The 16,495-nt window shown below is 43.4% G+C and overlaps 1 protein-coding gene across 5 annotated transcripts; it reads left to right on the forward strand.

Annotated features, from left to right (window-relative positions):
• The first annotated feature begins 319 nt into the window (after nucleotides 1-319).
• LOC126615452 (pentatricopeptide repeat-containing protein At5g14770, mitochondrial) lies at nucleotides 320-6,070 on the forward strand. Of its 5 annotated transcripts, XM_050283279.1 has the most exons (5): nucleotides 320-540; nucleotides 1,032-4,279; nucleotides 4,480-4,586; nucleotides 5,117-5,521; nucleotides 5,816-6,070. In XM_050283279.1, exon 2 carries the CDS (start codon nucleotides 1,095-1,097, stop codon nucleotides 4,158-4,160), a length of 3,066 nt encoding a protein of 1,021 aa, XP_050139236.1. In that variant the 5' UTR covers nucleotides 320-540; nucleotides 1,032-1,094; the 3' UTR covers nucleotides 4,161-4,279; nucleotides 4,480-4,586; nucleotides 5,117-5,521; nucleotides 5,816-6,070. The 5 variants fall into 5 exon arrangements, with proteins under 5 accessions (XP_050139236.1, XP_050139238.1, XP_050139234.1 ...); XM_050283281.1 differs by lacking the exon at nucleotides 5,117-5,521; XM_050283277.1 differs by lacking the exon at nucleotides 5,816-6,070 and having other exon boundaries at nucleotides 5,117-5,802.
• The last annotated feature ends 10,425 nt before the right edge of the window (nucleotides 6,071-16,495 follow it).

The following is a 16,495-nucleotide window of genomic DNA, read 5'->3' on the forward strand; positions in this document are numbered from 1 at the left end:
AATAGTTCACTTTTATAACATACTAAAGTGTTTTCTGTGTACCATGTGAGAAAGAAAGGTTTCCTTGATTATCTATTAAAATAAAATTGAGAGAAAAATTTTGCTCTTCGCTTGGAAAAGAAAAGAAAAAAAAGGGAGAAAGTTTTAGTTAGAGATTATAGCATAAGAAGTGTTAAGTCTAACAATTAGTTATTTATATAAATTAAGGGTAGTTATGTCTATTTAAGTGAGATTTTGAATAAATATGAAAGTTTTTATATAAACTCAACTGACATTTTTGAAATTAAGGGTTAATTTTTTGTTATATTTGATAAATTCCCAATAAACATAAAGTGTGTCGATAACGTATTGAACCGGGAGGGTAGAGGTTTTCTCCATTACGACCCAAATTGAAGCAGCGAGACCGGATTCCCGTTCGACGACGGCGACGCGTCAACAGCCGTGATCAACCTCCTGAATATTACCCCTTCTCCCCCAGCCTCCACGACTGCAACCTTAGCACTGCCCCTGTTTCACCACCAGCCTCCACGACTGGAGTAGGTAGATTATTTTTCTTTTTTGTCCTCTGTAAATATATTCATATATATGCTGTTTGGCTGGTAGCGTTTTTTCTATGATTGGTTGCTTAGGAAACGGAACTAATCAGACATTGCTTTCTGATTTCGATTAGATTCAGTTCTTTAGTAGAGCGATAGCGTAAGTGGGACGATTTGGTTAAGTTAGGACTAAATTATGAGGTTCGCAGCTTTCAATTTAAACTGTAGAGGTGAAATGGCGGACAAGAAGTAGTGGAATTATTTGATGTATTGAGTTGCAAATGGCTACATTGATGAAAGCACTGATAAAAAGGGTAGAGTTTGGTTTTTGGATCAGTTGCCTGCGTTTCCTGTGCAGAATGGTTATACCGAATTCTCGTTAACTTGCTAGCATGATGTTTTGAAAACCATTTCACAGTGCTTCGTAGAACTTATAGAATTTATTATTATAAACGATATGATCATGTTAACTAGTTTTGTTCTTTTGTTTTGTAGGATCATGTGAAGTCCCAATAAGCTAGAAAAGTTTGGTGTTAGTTCCTTTTTGTTTGGGTGGTGATGTTCTTCAGTAAGTTCGAATCATTGAGCTTCTTGTCATCAGCCAAACTTCGTCGATCAATTCCCATGGCCCTTAAAAACCCACCCATCTCTGCTCCTTCCCATGTTCAAACCTACAGTTCTGCCATCCCGCCATCCAAGACCCACCTCTACGCATCGTTCTTCTGCACCCTCGTACAACTTTACTTGACATGTGGCAGATTTTCCAATGCTTCTGGTGCCCTCTATTCTATGCGAAATCATGGCCTTGTTCCTGATTTGCCGCTCTGGAATCAACTTCTTTACCAATTCAATGCCTCAGGTTTCGTCTCTCATGTATCTTTTCTTTACGCTGAGATGCTCTCTTGTGGGGTTATGCCCAATATTTTCACCCGCAACATATTGATTCATTCTTTCTGCAAAGTGGGAAACTTGAGTCTTGCACTAGATTTCCTGAGAACTGGTGAAATTGATACTGTTTCATATAATACTGTCATATGGGGTTTCTGTAAACAAGGATTGGCTTATCAGGCTTTTGGGTTTTTGTCCCAAATGGTGAAGAGGGATCTATCAATCAATTCGTATACTTGTAATACACTAGTTAACGGGTTTTGTCAAATTGGGTTGGTAGAGTATGCAGAATGGGTAATGGATAATTTGGTGGATGGTGGAATTCCACAGGATGTTGTAGGTTTTAACACCTTGATTGCTGGACATTGCAAAGCTGGTCAAGTTAGTCAGGCACTTGAATTGATGGGGAGAATGGGTAGGGACAGTCTGTTGCCTGATATTGTTACTTATAATACTCTCATACATGGGTTTTGCAACATGGGTGATTTTGTAAGGGCCAAGAGTCTTATAGATACGATGTTGAGATCGCGGAGAAACAAAGAAGGCCCTCAAGATGAAAGAGATGATGGCCAGAATCAGACTGAAGGTGAGAATTTGAAACCAAACCTTATAACACACACCACACTCATTAGTTCTTACAGTAAGCGGCAAGGACTTGAAGAAGCTCTGTCTTTGTATGAAGAAATGGTTATGAATGGTATTTATCCCGATGTAGTTACTTGTAGCTCCATTATAAATGGCCTTTGCAAGTATGGGAGGTTATCAGAAGCCAAAGTGCTTCTAAGGGAGATGGAGGAAATGGATGTGGATCCTAATCATGTCTCCTACACTACCCTTGTGGATTCCTTGTTTAAAGCAGGCTCTTCCATGGAAGCTCTTGCCCTTCAAAGCCAAATGGTTGTTCGTGGCCTGGTTTTTGATTTGGTAATCTGTACTGCTTTAATTGTTGGACTCTTTAAGGTTGGGAAAGCTGATGAGGCTAAAGACCTGTTTCGAACAATTTCAAAGCTTGGCCTAGATCCAAACTCTATCGCCTACTCTGCATTCATCAATGGGCTTTGCAATTTAGGAGACATGAATGATGCAGAATCTATACTTAAACAAATGGAGAAGCGCCACGTTCTACCAAATATTATTACTTATTCGTCAATGATAAATGGCTTCATGAAGGAAGGAAAGCTTGGTGAGGCCATGAATTTATTAAGGGAGATGGTGCAAAAGAATATCCTGCCAAATGCTTTTGTGTATGCAACACTAATTGATGGGTGTTTTAAGGCAGGCAAACAAGAGTTTGCTCTTGATCTTTACAATGAAATGAAAATCGGAGGATTGGAGGAAAATAGTTTCATACTCGATGCTTTTGTGAACAACATGAAAAAGCACAGAAGGATGGAGGAAGCTGAAGGATTAGTTATGGATATGACTTCTGGGGGTTTGTTTCTAGACCGTGTTAACTACACATCTCTAATGGATGGTTACTTTAAAGCGCGAAAGGAGTCAATTGCTCTTAACTTGGCCCAAGAGATGATGGAGAAAAATATAGGGTTTGATGTTGTTGCATACAATGTCTTGATGAATGGTTTACTGAGGCTTGGTAAGTATGAAGCAAAATCTGTTTGTACTGGAATGAAAGAGTTGGGTTTGGCTCCTGACTGTGCCACATACAATACCATGATTAATGGATTCTGCAGAGAGGGTGACACTGAAAATGCTTTTAAACTCTGGCATGAGATGAAGTGTCAATATTTAATTCCAAACTCAAACACTTGTAACATTCTGATACGAGGACTTTGTGATACTGATGAGATAGGAAAAGCAATAGATGTCTTAAATGGAATGGTGGTTGATGGTTCTCTTCCTACATCATTTATTCACAGAATTCTGCTTGATGCTTCTTCAAAGAGTAGAAGAGCTGATTCAATTTTGCAGATGCATCATAAGCTTGTATGTATGGGGCTTAACGTCAATCGGGATGTTTATAATAATCTCATCACTGTCTTGTGTAGGCTAGGTATGACCATGAAAGCTACTTCAGTATTGAAAGAGATGACTGGAGGAGGATTTTTAGCTGATATTGATACCTACAATGCCTTTATATGTGGATATTGCAGAAGCAGTCATATGAAAAGGGCTTTTGCTACTTACTCGCAAATGTTGGCTGAGGGAGTTTCTCCAAATATTGAAACGTACAATCTTCTTTTAGGGGGACTTTCAGGTGCTGGTCTGATGACAAATGCAGAGGAGTTCTTTGGTCAAATGAAGAACAAAGGCTTTGTTCCTAATGCTTCTACGTATGACACTTTGGTTTCTGGTCATGGTAAGAAGGGAAATAAAAAGGAAGCTATAAGACTTTATTGTGAAATGGTAAGCAAGGGTTTTGTTCCCAAAACTAGCACCTATAATATCCTTATTAGTGATTTTGCTAAGGCGGGAAAGATGAGCCAAGCTAGGGAGCTTATGAATGAGATGCAGACAAGAGGGACCTCTCCTAACTCTTCAACTTACAACATACTAATCTGCGGCTGGTGTAGGCTATCAAGGCAGCCAGAGCTGGAGAGAAATTTGAAAAAGTCATATCGGGCTGAGGCAAAAAGATTATTAACTGATATGAAAGAAAAAGGGTATGTTCCATGTGAAAGTACTGTTCTATGCATCAGTTCTACCTTTGCTCGACCAGGAAAGAAGGCCGATGCTCAGAGGCTATTGAAGGAACTCTATAACAAAAAGCACACATGATAGATGGGAATGAAGAATATAGGAAATACCCATTATGGCACATAGCTTGCGTTTCATTCCATACTGAAGCTGGATTAATTCTTCAATTGGAAACCAAGTCCTGAAAGGCTTGATATATGGTATGCATTCTTCATTCCATACTTAGTATAGCTATTTGTTTTCGTTGAAAATTTGTAAAAGTTAAATTAAGTACTGAAGTTGTGGTATTCTGTTTTTGTTTCTGATCTTATTTTAGAAGTAAACCCAAATGAATGATTTAATGTGGTTCTTCAAGAGGAGGTTTGATATGTGATTAATTTGAAGTTTATATTATATGCAGTTGCCGAAAGGAGACATAAGCTATTTGCAGAAGTTCTTTTCAATGTATGTGGGTGGGAGGTTATATCTACATCCCCAAGAATATTTCTGCGGCACTGCCCTTCTTAGGTATATTACTGTCCTTTTTATTGACATATCTGAACAGAGGTTTAAAACTAGTTATCCGATATTTGGATTCTAACTGGAAGCAATATTGTTGCCATTTTGGTGCCTTTTGTTGAGGACTTGCTGCCACTAAATTTTCATTAAAACTGTTTGTTTACTAAAACATTAGTTGCCATATCGGAAGCTGTAGGTGTTGGTGATTCAATTCACAGCTCCCCAGTTGCCATATGTGGAGATTTAGTGCTAATGAGTTATTGCAGATTAGTTGAAAGAAGAGATGGTGATTCTACAACCTTGTTGGCCTTCTTTATGTTTTCAGGGGTCATATATATGTACATGTTCATTCTTCTAACTATGATAAATAACCAAGAGTGGTGTCTTGTGGCTAGATTTATTTTCTGTTATAGTAAAGGTATCTATCAGCACTATGTGGAGATGCAAACTGGCCAGTTTCATATGTACAAAATCAATAAGTTCTCTGTCACTGTTCCCAGCACTGTCTAAAGACCTATTACTGGCTCTGTGTTTGACAGTACAGAATGGCTCCAGACTGACCTAAGAAGGGCTGCTATAGGGTTGGATTTGGATCCTGAAGCGCTAAATTGGTGCATTGAGAGCAACATAAATAAAGTTGGGGCTGATGGATATTGCAGAATGTCCCTTTTTCATGGGAATGTCTTGCAACCTATCGACGCCAAAATAATAAAGTTTTAGCCGAGAAGTTGAGGAGAAACATTTCACTCAGAGAGAACAGAGATGGTTTGGAGAGTGGTGGATCAGAATCTACTCTTCAAGAGGGCTCTTCTTCCTCACAAGATGAGAATCTGTTGCTTGCTAGACCATTGTGTGTGCTTTTAACTAGAGGAGTTGTTGTCTCCATCAATGTGCTGAACTGGCTCTGTATTTCAAGCATGCTCTTGATGCCTTGTCAAAGAAAGGTGGGATATTTGTAATGGATTTGTATGGCGGTACATCCTCGGAGTGCAAGCCAAGGCTTCAAAGGAGATTTGCCAATTTTACTGTAAAAACATTCATCGGAATCCCAATGTTGGTGTCGAAAAAGCAGAACTGTTCTGGTTTATTGCCCTTTAGTTTCTGAAGATTATATAGGGACCTAAGTTTATGTGGTCTCGCCTCTGTGATGCAGAGAAGATCATCTTGTAACTGATTAAAGTATGTTTACTTGCAAAGATGGCTTTCGTAATTATTTAAATTTCTATTGGCTTTTGCAGTACGTATGGAATAAGCTGAATTTGATACCGTCGAGCGCAGGACAAGGATTTACCTCCATTTCCATCTCCAAAAGCAGCCGAAGAAAATTTGACATGCATTTTCATCCGCCTGGAGGTTGCAAGTTGTTTTTTTTTTTTTTTTTTTTTTTTTTTTCAGTTTTAATGTCTTCTATATCATGAAAGAATATTGAGTGTAGGCTTCGTTATGAAGTATTGATATTTTTTTTTTGTTCCTGCAAGGGCGGAGCTAGGATTTTTTTCTTGGGTGGGCTAACTGAAATTAGTGCCATAAAATCATACGTTTATTTTTTTGCTTATATAAAAATTATATAGTAATCAATATAAAAGACCAACAATAGAATATAAGTTATTCTCAAAATCATAACCTAGCCGATATATTCAAGGACAATATAAATAATTAACCTCAAGAATAAGTAAATAAAGAGATTAAGAATGTACCAAAGGTGACTTCATTGGAAAATCACAACGAAAAGTAAGGACTTGTGGACATAAGGATTTACTTGTGGATTTAAAAAAAAAAAAATTCTTGATTAAGAAGCATAGAGGCTAAATTGCATAATAGGGTAAATGATCTTTTTCTTTTACAAATAGGATAAAGGGGGACGAGAGATAGAACTAATTTATAATTTTTAGCATAAAACTTATGGGGTGTGATATCCACACATATTTTTTTACTTCGCACACACCCCTCATTAATTTATGTCCTTTTATCTTCTTCAATTCATTAGATCCGATGGCCAGAAATTAAGAGGGTGTGTGAGAAGTAAAAAGGGGTGTGTAGATAACACACCTCAAACTTATTATTTATTACCTATCCTCTACTAAATTTACATTAAATAATAACCTGTATTGAAATTGAATGGCCTATAAGCATGAGATTACAAAAGAATAGTGTTATTCACACTCATTTTTACCTCCAACACACCCTTATTAATTTTTTGCCATTGACCATCTTCAATTCACTCTATCCGACAGTTGAAAATTAAGATAAGTGTGTGAGAAGTAAAATGATTGCATGAATAGCACTACCCTTACAGAAAACCTCCATGGGCTATAGCCCACCTTAGCCTTGTGGGTGGCTCCGCCATTGTGTTCCTGGTAACTTATGAATCATTTAGAGCAGCTTTTAGTTGGACTTAGTCTAGGCGAGTCTTATTAAACGTAGTCCCTGCGTGAAACAAACACTGGACTACATCAAGAGTTAGTCCTGTCTAATCCAAGAAAGTATAGTGAAGCCAAAGTAAGAGACTAGGGGCGCGTTTACGTAAGGGTAATGGAAATCAAGAAACGGAATTAAATTCCGATTACGGATTACACCGGTGTTTACTAATGTGAGAGGAATCAAAAATCATATGGGACCCAATTGAATTCTGGAATCACACTTCGGAATTTCCGGGAGTCGGATTCTCTAGCAACAGGTGGTAATTGAATTCCTTGTATTGCTGTCCTCCAGGAATCAGACTTTTGTTCCTAAATTACCCTCTCAATTCGTCTTCCGCAAATCCACCCAAATTGGGAAGTGGCAGGGGTGGTGGGAGGACATGTGAATATGGGAAGCAGTGGGAGGATCTGTGAATATAGGAGGTTGTGGGGGCTGGGGAAGAAGAGGATATGGAGGATTGGGTAATGTGGAGGTCATGTGAGTATGATGGGTGGTGGGAAGGGTTGTGCGAGCTGGGAAAGAAGAAGGCAGCAAGGATGAAACGAAGAGGTGTGGGAGACAGGGGGTGCTCTGGAAGTCGATGAAGAAAAGATGAGGATGAGAGCGACCGCAGAGGCGATATCGTTTGTAAGAGGAGGGACACAAGTAATAGCAGCAGGAATATCAGCATCAACGAAGGCGTTAGAAAGAGGAGCAAAGATCTTAATCCATTTCAATGAATCGCTGCCGATGATTAGGACCTCCATGCCTGCCAATGTTGACCTGTTTCCCATCTTCTCGTACTACTAACCCCCAAAACCCTAAAACCTAAAACCCTATTTCGGGAAAAATCTTCAAATCAGTAAATTGGAGATCGATTGGGGGTGCTCTGGAAGAATGTGAAGAAAATATGGGGATGAGAGGAAACGGAGAGGCATGGGAGATCGACCGGGGGTGCTCTGGAAGAAGGTGAAGGAAAGATGGGGATAAGAGGATGGGAGGAAGAAAAGATCAAGTTTGTAAAGTTAAATTTAATTTTATATAAATAAACTTAATTTTCAATAATTATAGCATAAAAATCATTTATTTTCAACAAGGACAATTTAGTATTTACATTACTTGGAGTAAGGGCATTTTAGTAATCATACTGGTTTATATTCCAATTCTGCTGAATTAGTAAACAGCTGTATGGAATTCTATTCCGATTCCAGACAGTTTTAGTAAACAACTTCAACAAGAATCTGATTCTGATTCCGTCTCATTTCATTTCTTCCTATTTGGGCCCAAAATAATAGTTTGGGCCGAAGGTAGGATCATCCTCGGCCCGGGAGGCCGTGCGGCAAGAGGGCCATGGATCGTTCAACTCGTGGGCTTCCAAGCCTAGGTCGGATAGATCATAACGCAAGTCGAGTCCTAGTACAATGAGGAGTCTCGGTGGGATCAGTAACCCAGAAAACGACTCCGGCTCAGTTAAGGACTAGGTTCACAATCCTAGTGAAGATAGGACTGGTCGAGGTGGTGTTGATCCGGAGAGGAAGACCTAGTCCGAGTAGGATTTTAACTCGGATTCAAGATACAGCGCTATAAATAGGGGAAGCTGTGCGTCAGAGAAGACCCCCTGCAAATCAATAAAAAATTGCCCTGCGCAAATTCTCACAACTTGTGATTTTTCTTTTTTCCTTTTTCGCTGACACATCTTCCGTTGGCATCAACAACACTATGGAAGCAACCGGTGATATCTTAAGTCGGCATAGATAGCTCTGTCACCGTAGAATCAGTCGGTCTCGCAATATCTTCCGTTGGCATCAACAGCACTGCAGCGAGAACGATTGATTACCTATCCAAGTCTCGGTCGAGAAGGATTTCTGAATCCTTGTTGGTCGAGGTCATCTCATCAGCCTTCTCGGCGAAGTGAGGTGTCACAAGTGATTACATTCGGCACGTTGAAAGCCGAATTTGATATTGAACTTCGTAAAAATAGTAACCTTGTCTTCAGGTTCGAGAGCCCAAGAGGCCGAGACGTGTTCCTTTCTCGGCCGCAATCGTAAGACGCAGAGGTCAGCCGCGCACCCAACGCAACATCAACAAATTTACTCCTCGGCCAGACTTGACCGACGAGTTGGCACGCCCCGCAATCACCGAAGGACGTAGTTAGCTTATAGATTACTCGGCCTGCGCGCCACGTAGGCTTTGTAGTTTCTAGGGTCAACATTTTGGCACGCCCAGTGGGACCCAGTGCTAGACTACGAAGTTCATGCCAATTGAAACACGATCGGTAAAAAAGAAAACAGCTATGGGAAAGTCGACAGCCGATTTGCCGAATCAGAGCATAGGACAAAGTGTGCCACAGGCGCAGAATCCCCTTAGCGCTGTGACACCTGAGTCCACGGGCGCGACTCGCCGAGAGAGAGAAGTTAATCTCGGCGGTCAACTGCGCGGTCTAGAGATCCCTAACAGAAACACCTGCGTTCTCAATGAAGGGATAGTAGAGGAGTGCGATGATGATGGTGGTGAAGGATCTGATCCGCCAACAAGGTCGTTTCTTCGAAAGCGACTAGACGAGCAGTCTCGGTCAGTCGAGCAGACGTTTAGTCGAGGCATTGACAAGCTGCATGACGTGATACTCAGTTCCAATGAGCGACAAACCAGATTGCTCGAAATGTTGGTTAGTAAAGTCAGTGACAGCAGACTTTTCAATCTTCTCCAACACTTACCACCAGGAAACAATCTGTTACCAATTGTACCGGCCGAGCCTATTCTTGCTCGGCTCAAACAAATTGACTTGGAAAAAGGAGGAGGGTCAAATAGTAGGTCAGACGGAATCGACCAGAGGGTCGAAGCAACACCTGTTGACATGACCGAAGTTCAGCGGATGATCGACTCGGCCATGAAGAAAGGGCCGAAGTTTCCTAAGTTTATCCATCCGTACCCGGCCTATGTGGAAACGTTCGGATACCCGAAGAGTTTCAAGATCCCAGATTTTAACCTTTTTACCGGTGAATCGTCTCTGTCTTCGTTGGAGCACGTGGCTCGTTTCACCGCGTAATGCGGGGATGTTAATAGTGATTTCCATAAGTTACGGCTGTTCAACTTCTCATTGACCGGTTCAGCATTCGCCTGGTATATCAATCTCCCTCCTAATTCCGTCCAAAACTGGGAGGAGTTGGTCGAGAAATTCCATGAGCAGTTTTATCGGCCAGGGATGGAGATGTCAGTTTCCTCATTAGCAGGGATGGCTCAAACATCTGATGAGTCACCAATGGATTATCTTACCAGGTTCAAATCAGCTAGGAATTGGTGCCGAGTGCCTTTACCCGAAGTCTAATTTGTCAGGCTTGCTTTGAACGGCCTCGACGTCGAATACAAAAAGAAATTCTTGGGGGCAAACTTTCGGGATATGTACGAATTAGCCCAGCATGTCGAGCAGTATGATTACTTGCTCCGTGAGGAAAAGGTTTCGAAAGTTCCAACTCGGGGGACGATTTACAAGAATCCTACTGTCAATTATGCATCAACCGAGGATGAATGCGTTAGTGTGGATGCAGCTGAGATAGTGATAGATAAGCCATACGTCTGCAAAGCATTGACTCAAGTTGACTATAGGGAAGTCAAAAGCCGTTCGGCCACTGAGGGAACGTTGAAACCGTCAAAAGTTTATACTTTTGATATTACAAAGGCTGACGCAATTTTTGACCAACTGTTATCAGCAAGAATCATCAAGCTTCGGCCTGGTCACAACATTCCCAAGGCTGAAGAGCTTAAAGGAAAGGTATATTGTAAATACCACAATTCAAGCAAACATACGACAAACAATTACGTCGTGTTTCGCGACAACGTCCAAAGCTGGATTGATAATGGCAAACTGAAATTTCCAGAGAAGAAGATGAGTGTTGATACTGACCCGTTCCCCACGGCAACAGTAAATATGGTCGATGCCTACCTAAGGACAAAGGGAAAGGAAAGGCCGAAGATGTTGCGACGCAACGCTTTCGGAATCAGAATTCTTGGCCACGTTTCATGGCCGATTTTCGTTCAAACAAACCACCTATGGCTTTAACAGGACCCGCTATTGTCAAACCTATGGTAGAGTATACCACCGATGAAGACAGTGGGACGGCGGTTTTGTGCAGCAAATGCAGAGCCAAGATCGGTAGTGAGCCAGAGGAGAAGCCCTCTTTGCTTATAACGGAACGACCTACGGCCGCAACCCAGCATAAGGTTGCCGAAATAGGCCAACATCAAGGGGTTTTTTATAGGCTCGGTCCTAAAGTACGGATGGAAGAGACACCCCCGGTCAGGCGGCGCCTCGATTTTGATGCTTCATTCTATGACGATGATTACTATAAACGTAATTCTAGCAGTTCAGAATCATCGTGGAGCCAAAAAACCTTCAAACCTCCCGAGCCTAGAGATCAACGTTGGTATACATATCATTCTTCGAAAGGCGTTTATACCGCGTTGTCCAAATCCCAGAAACGCCGGCATCAAAGGATAGATTGCATGGCCCACCGACGGGCAGCCCAAGAAACTTCGGTCCCTAAATGGCGGCCGAAGGACACAATTGCTACTGATGATGAACGACCACCTCCAACCATTCGACCAGGGGAGATGAAGGCGCGCCTTGAGCATTTCAGGCAAGAGGCCGAAAGCAAATTAGCCCCGCCAGCTATACAAGGACCTTTGATCAAGATCCGACGGAATTTGCACCCCCCGTTTCTGGGGGAGGCTTTGAAGTACATGCGAGAATTCCATAAGAAACATTCGGCCAATGATCTGTATGGCTTGCCAAAGGCATGCCAGGACACCATTGATCTAGTCCTGACTTGTCCTGATGCCGAGCGAATCATCCAGAAAACCTCAGACCCAGGATTGAAAGCAAGGTTCCAGCACATACGAGAAGCTCGTGTCCTTGGATTTGAAGTCGACCCATACACTGATATTGATGCAGCCGACCTTCCTTTCTCAATGGAGGACCTTCAGTATTTACGATATCACTTCGAAGTATTCTCGGCTGTTTCGCTCTTCGGCCTTACGACCGATGAAATAGCACGTGTTGCACGTCTGGATGCTTATCTCGACACTAGGGATGCCCGGCTACACTACCAGGAGCAGGTCCTGACCCCGAGCACATTGTCGATCTCAACCTCACATGAGGTAGGTACACAGAACCAACAAGTTGCCGAAGCAGCTCCACAGGATCAAACCATCGAAGAAGGAACAGAAGAGTCTCGTTGTCCAACCTTGACAGCAACAGAATCCGCGGTTGCCGACCAGACAAGAGATGAGGCTAGTGAGGAGGGTCCTAACCCGATGGGCCCGTCAATCCTGGATAACATGGAAATCAGTATGGTCCACGTGTTACCCGCTGATTTTCAATCAAGCACGACCCAACCGAATTTCCTCGATGGTGACGTAGTCGCCGAAGAAGCCGACCATGTTGATTTTGTATTTGTTGCTGAGGTTGAGTCAACGACAAAAGATGATAGTCTAAAGGCGGCTTTGGCCGAATTGTTTCCTCGTTCATCATCGGCCAAACTTCACCATTTAAAGCCTTTGTATGTGACGGCCCATATTGAGGGGTATCCAGTTTCTAAAGTTTTCGTCGACTGTGGAGCTACCGTCAATATCATGCCTCTGAACATCATGAAGGCCTTACGTTGCTCGAATGACGAACTTATTCCGTCAGGGATCACAATGAGTAGTTTCGTTGGCGACAAATCCCAAACCAAAGGTGTACTTCCGTTAACTGTGAATATTGCCGGTCGCACTCACATGACCGCTTTTTTCGTGGTTGATTCCAAAACCAAGTATAATGCACTGCTCGGTCGAGACTGGATTCATCAAACCAGCTACATTCCTTCATCATTGTATCAAGTGCTTGTTTTTTGGGACGGCAACTCGGTCACTGTTCACCCGGCCGATAGCCAGCCCTTCGAAGCTAACATGATCCAAGCATGGTATTATAATGACCACGTCGGCTACATTACATTGCAAGGCTTTAATGAAGAAGGACGCCCGACTCGGATTTCGGTTCAGAAAGCTATCGAGGTTGGCGCTGAGACTGTCCAGCAGGATTCGGTGAGACTCGGATTAGCCAATTTCCTCCCCGAAGCTGATGTTGGACACCGATCGGGAAACACGTAGGGCCGCGGTTTCATCTACTATAGAACGCCTGCTAGCCCATTGGTATACTATATCTAAACAACCAAATTCGGGCGTTAACCTCGTCGAGTTCCTTGTCGAAGGAGATAATGGTCCTGTCTTATCTCTTGATAAAATTCAAGCCGCCCCGGCCGAGCTCGAAGATGATCGGCCCCAAGTTAAGGACCCCTTGGAAGAAATTAATGTTGGGACGGCCGATGACCCACGGCCTTTGTTTGTTAGTGCGTTACGTCCCCAACAAATGAAGGACGAGTTTCGTGCCTTGCCTACGGAGTTCAAAGATTGTTTTGCTTGGAGCTATCATGAAATGCCCGGCTTAGAGCGTACTCTGGTCGAGCATGAATTACGTATTAAGCCCAGATGTAAACCTTTCCGTCAGCCACCTCGTCGATTCTCGTCCGAAGTGCAACTCGGCATCAAGGACGAATTGGTTCGGCTTTTGAAAGCCGGGTTCATTCGGACAGCTCGATATGTTGAATGGTTGGCAAATATTGTGCCTGTTTTAAAGAAAAATGGTGCACTACGCATCTGTATCGATTTCAGAAATCTGAATCTGGCAACTCCCAAAGATGAGTATCCAATGCCGATCTCAGACCTGTTAATCGATGCTGCGGTAAATCATGCAATCTTATCCTTTATGGATGGACATGCCGGGTACAACCAAATATTCATTGCCGAAGCCGATGTACACAAAACTGCTTTCCGTTGCCCGGGGGCACTCGGCACTTACGAATGGGTTGTTATGCCATTCGGCCTCAAGAATGCCGGCGCCACATACCAACGGGCGATGAATACTATCTTCCATGATTTAATTGGAACCATCGTCGAAGTTTACATCGACGATGTTGTCATCAAATCTAAACGCCGATAGACACATCTGGACGATCTCCGAACGGCTTTCCTCCGCATGCGTCGGCACAACCTTAAGATGAATCCTGCCAAGTGTGCCTTCGGCATATCGGTCGGGAATTTTCTTGGTTTCCTCGTGCATCACCGTGGGATTGAAGTCGATGAGAATAAGGCATGCGCAATCATCAATGCCCCGCCCCCAACGACGAAGAAACAACTCCAGTCCTTACTCGGACAGATCAATTTCCTCCGCCGATTTATTGCCAACTCAGCAGGTAAAATGAAAGCGTTCTCCACGCTTTTGAAACTTAAGGACTCAGATAAATTTGTGTGGAACGACGAGCATCAGGCGGCGTTTACGCAAATCAAAGTCTCCCTCACGAACCCACCTGTCCTGGTTCCTCCTCGGTGCGGTAAGCCTCTTAAGCTCTATATCTCGGCGGCCGAAGAGTCTATCGGCTGCCTCCTTGCGCAAGATAACGACGCCGGACGGGAGCATGCTATTTTTTATCTCAGCTGCAATCTCAGTCAACCGGAGATCAATTATCCAGCCGTCGAGAAGCTGTGCCTGGCCGTATTTTTCGCCGCTTCCAAGCTTCAGCATTATATGCTCCCATCGGTCACCCAAGTCATTGCTCAGACCGACGTCATCCGCTACATGCTCACCCGACCAATCGTAAAGGGCCGCATTGGGAAATGAACAATGGCACTGTCCGAATTTAGCTTGCACTACGTAGCCCAGAAAGCTGTCAAGGGCCAGGCACTGGCTGATTTCCTTGCTCAACACCCCTCCCCATACGGTTTTGGGGGCAACGACGTTGAAATCGGCATGGTCCATACGCGCGACAACCACTGGACGATGTACTTTGACGGCTCCAGTACGTCATCTTCGGCGGGCGTAAGAATTTTCATTCAATCCCCAAACCACGATCGCTGGTTATTTTCACTTAAGTTGGATTTCGAATGCACCAACAATCAGGCCGAATACGAAGCCCTAATCGTCGGCCTTGGAATCCTTCATGACCTGCGGGCGACCCGCGCCCTCGTCCTCGGTGACTCCGAACTTGTGATTAAGCAACTCAATGGTTCTTTTCGTTGCATGAGTTGTACCTGGTCGCCAGCTATTTGGCCGAATCCTTCGACGGTATTACATTTAAACATGTTTCCCGGTGTCATAATACCGACGCCGACGAATTGGCTCAAATTACCTCCGGCGCACAACTCCTGGGGGGCAAGCTAGGTCGAGATATACCGGTGTTACGACAGATATATCCGACCTTGGTTAACCAGCAAATCCTCTGACGCGACGACGTGATACGCACCAGGGTTATGTCCTTACCTTCGTTGTTGGATCGGCAGGACTCTGTAGAGATTTGCACAACCGGGGTAATACCAGATGATTGGAGAACACCCATTATGCAGTACCTTGATAATCCTAATGGAAAACATAGTCGCAGGACACGAGTCCATGCCACGAACTATGTCACATACCAGAATGAGTTATACCGAAAAGGTGAGGATGGTTTGTTACTGCTATGCCTCGGCCCCCAAAAGAGTGCTCGGGCGATTAAAGAAGTCCATGAAGGGGTATGTGGAGCTCATCAATCCGGACGGAAAATGCGATGGTTACTTTGACGGCATGTCTATTTTTGGCCGAGAATACTAAAGGATTGTATCGAGTTTGCACGAGGATGCGTACAGTGCCAAATCCACGGGCCTATACAAAGGGTCCCGGCCGAATCACTGCATTCGGTCATTAAGTCATGGCCGTTTAGAGGATGGGCTCTGGACGTAATCGGCAAAATCACGCCATCTTCTGGAGCTGCTAAGCATGCATGGATAATAGTCACAACTGATTACTTTACTAAGTGGGTCGAAGCAAAATCATATGCCGAGTTAACATCTAAGGAAGTTTGCGACTTCGTGGAAGAACACATTGTGACCCGATTTGGCGTACCGGAAATGATCATAATCGATAATGGAACAATCTTCACAGCCGAAAGGTTTAAGGAGTACACGGCAAATTTGAAAATTCGACTGGAATAGTCCACACCGTATTATCCACAGGCAAATGGGCAGGCCGAGGCAAGTAATAAAGTGTTGATCGGCATCCTCGAAAAAATAATAAAAGAAAGGCCTGGCATGTGGCATTTGAAGTTAAACGAGGCATTATGGGCATACCGAACGTCGCCCCGATCGGCGATTGCAACAACCCCATACGCATTAACATACGGACACGATGCAATGTTGCCAGTCGAGTTAAGTATAAATTCGTTGCGATTGATTGAACAAAGTAGTTTGTTTAGCGCCGAATATAATCAGTCCATGAGACAAGAATTAGAAGATTTGGAAGAAGGGCGACTTGACGCTTATAACTTACTAGTGGCACAAAAACGGATTGCCGAGCGAGCATATAATCAAAAGGTGCGACAGAAAACATTCGGCGAAGGTGAATTGGTTTGGCAAACGGTGTTACCCTTAGGACTAAAAGACCCTAGGTTCGGCAA

Source organism: Malus sylvestris, chromosome 3 (genome assembly GCF_916048215.2).
Source record: "Malus sylvestris chromosome 3, drMalSylv7.2, whole genome shotgun sequence".
Lineage (NCBI taxonomy): Eukaryota > Viridiplantae > Streptophyta > Magnoliopsida > Rosales > Rosaceae > Malus > Malus sylvestris.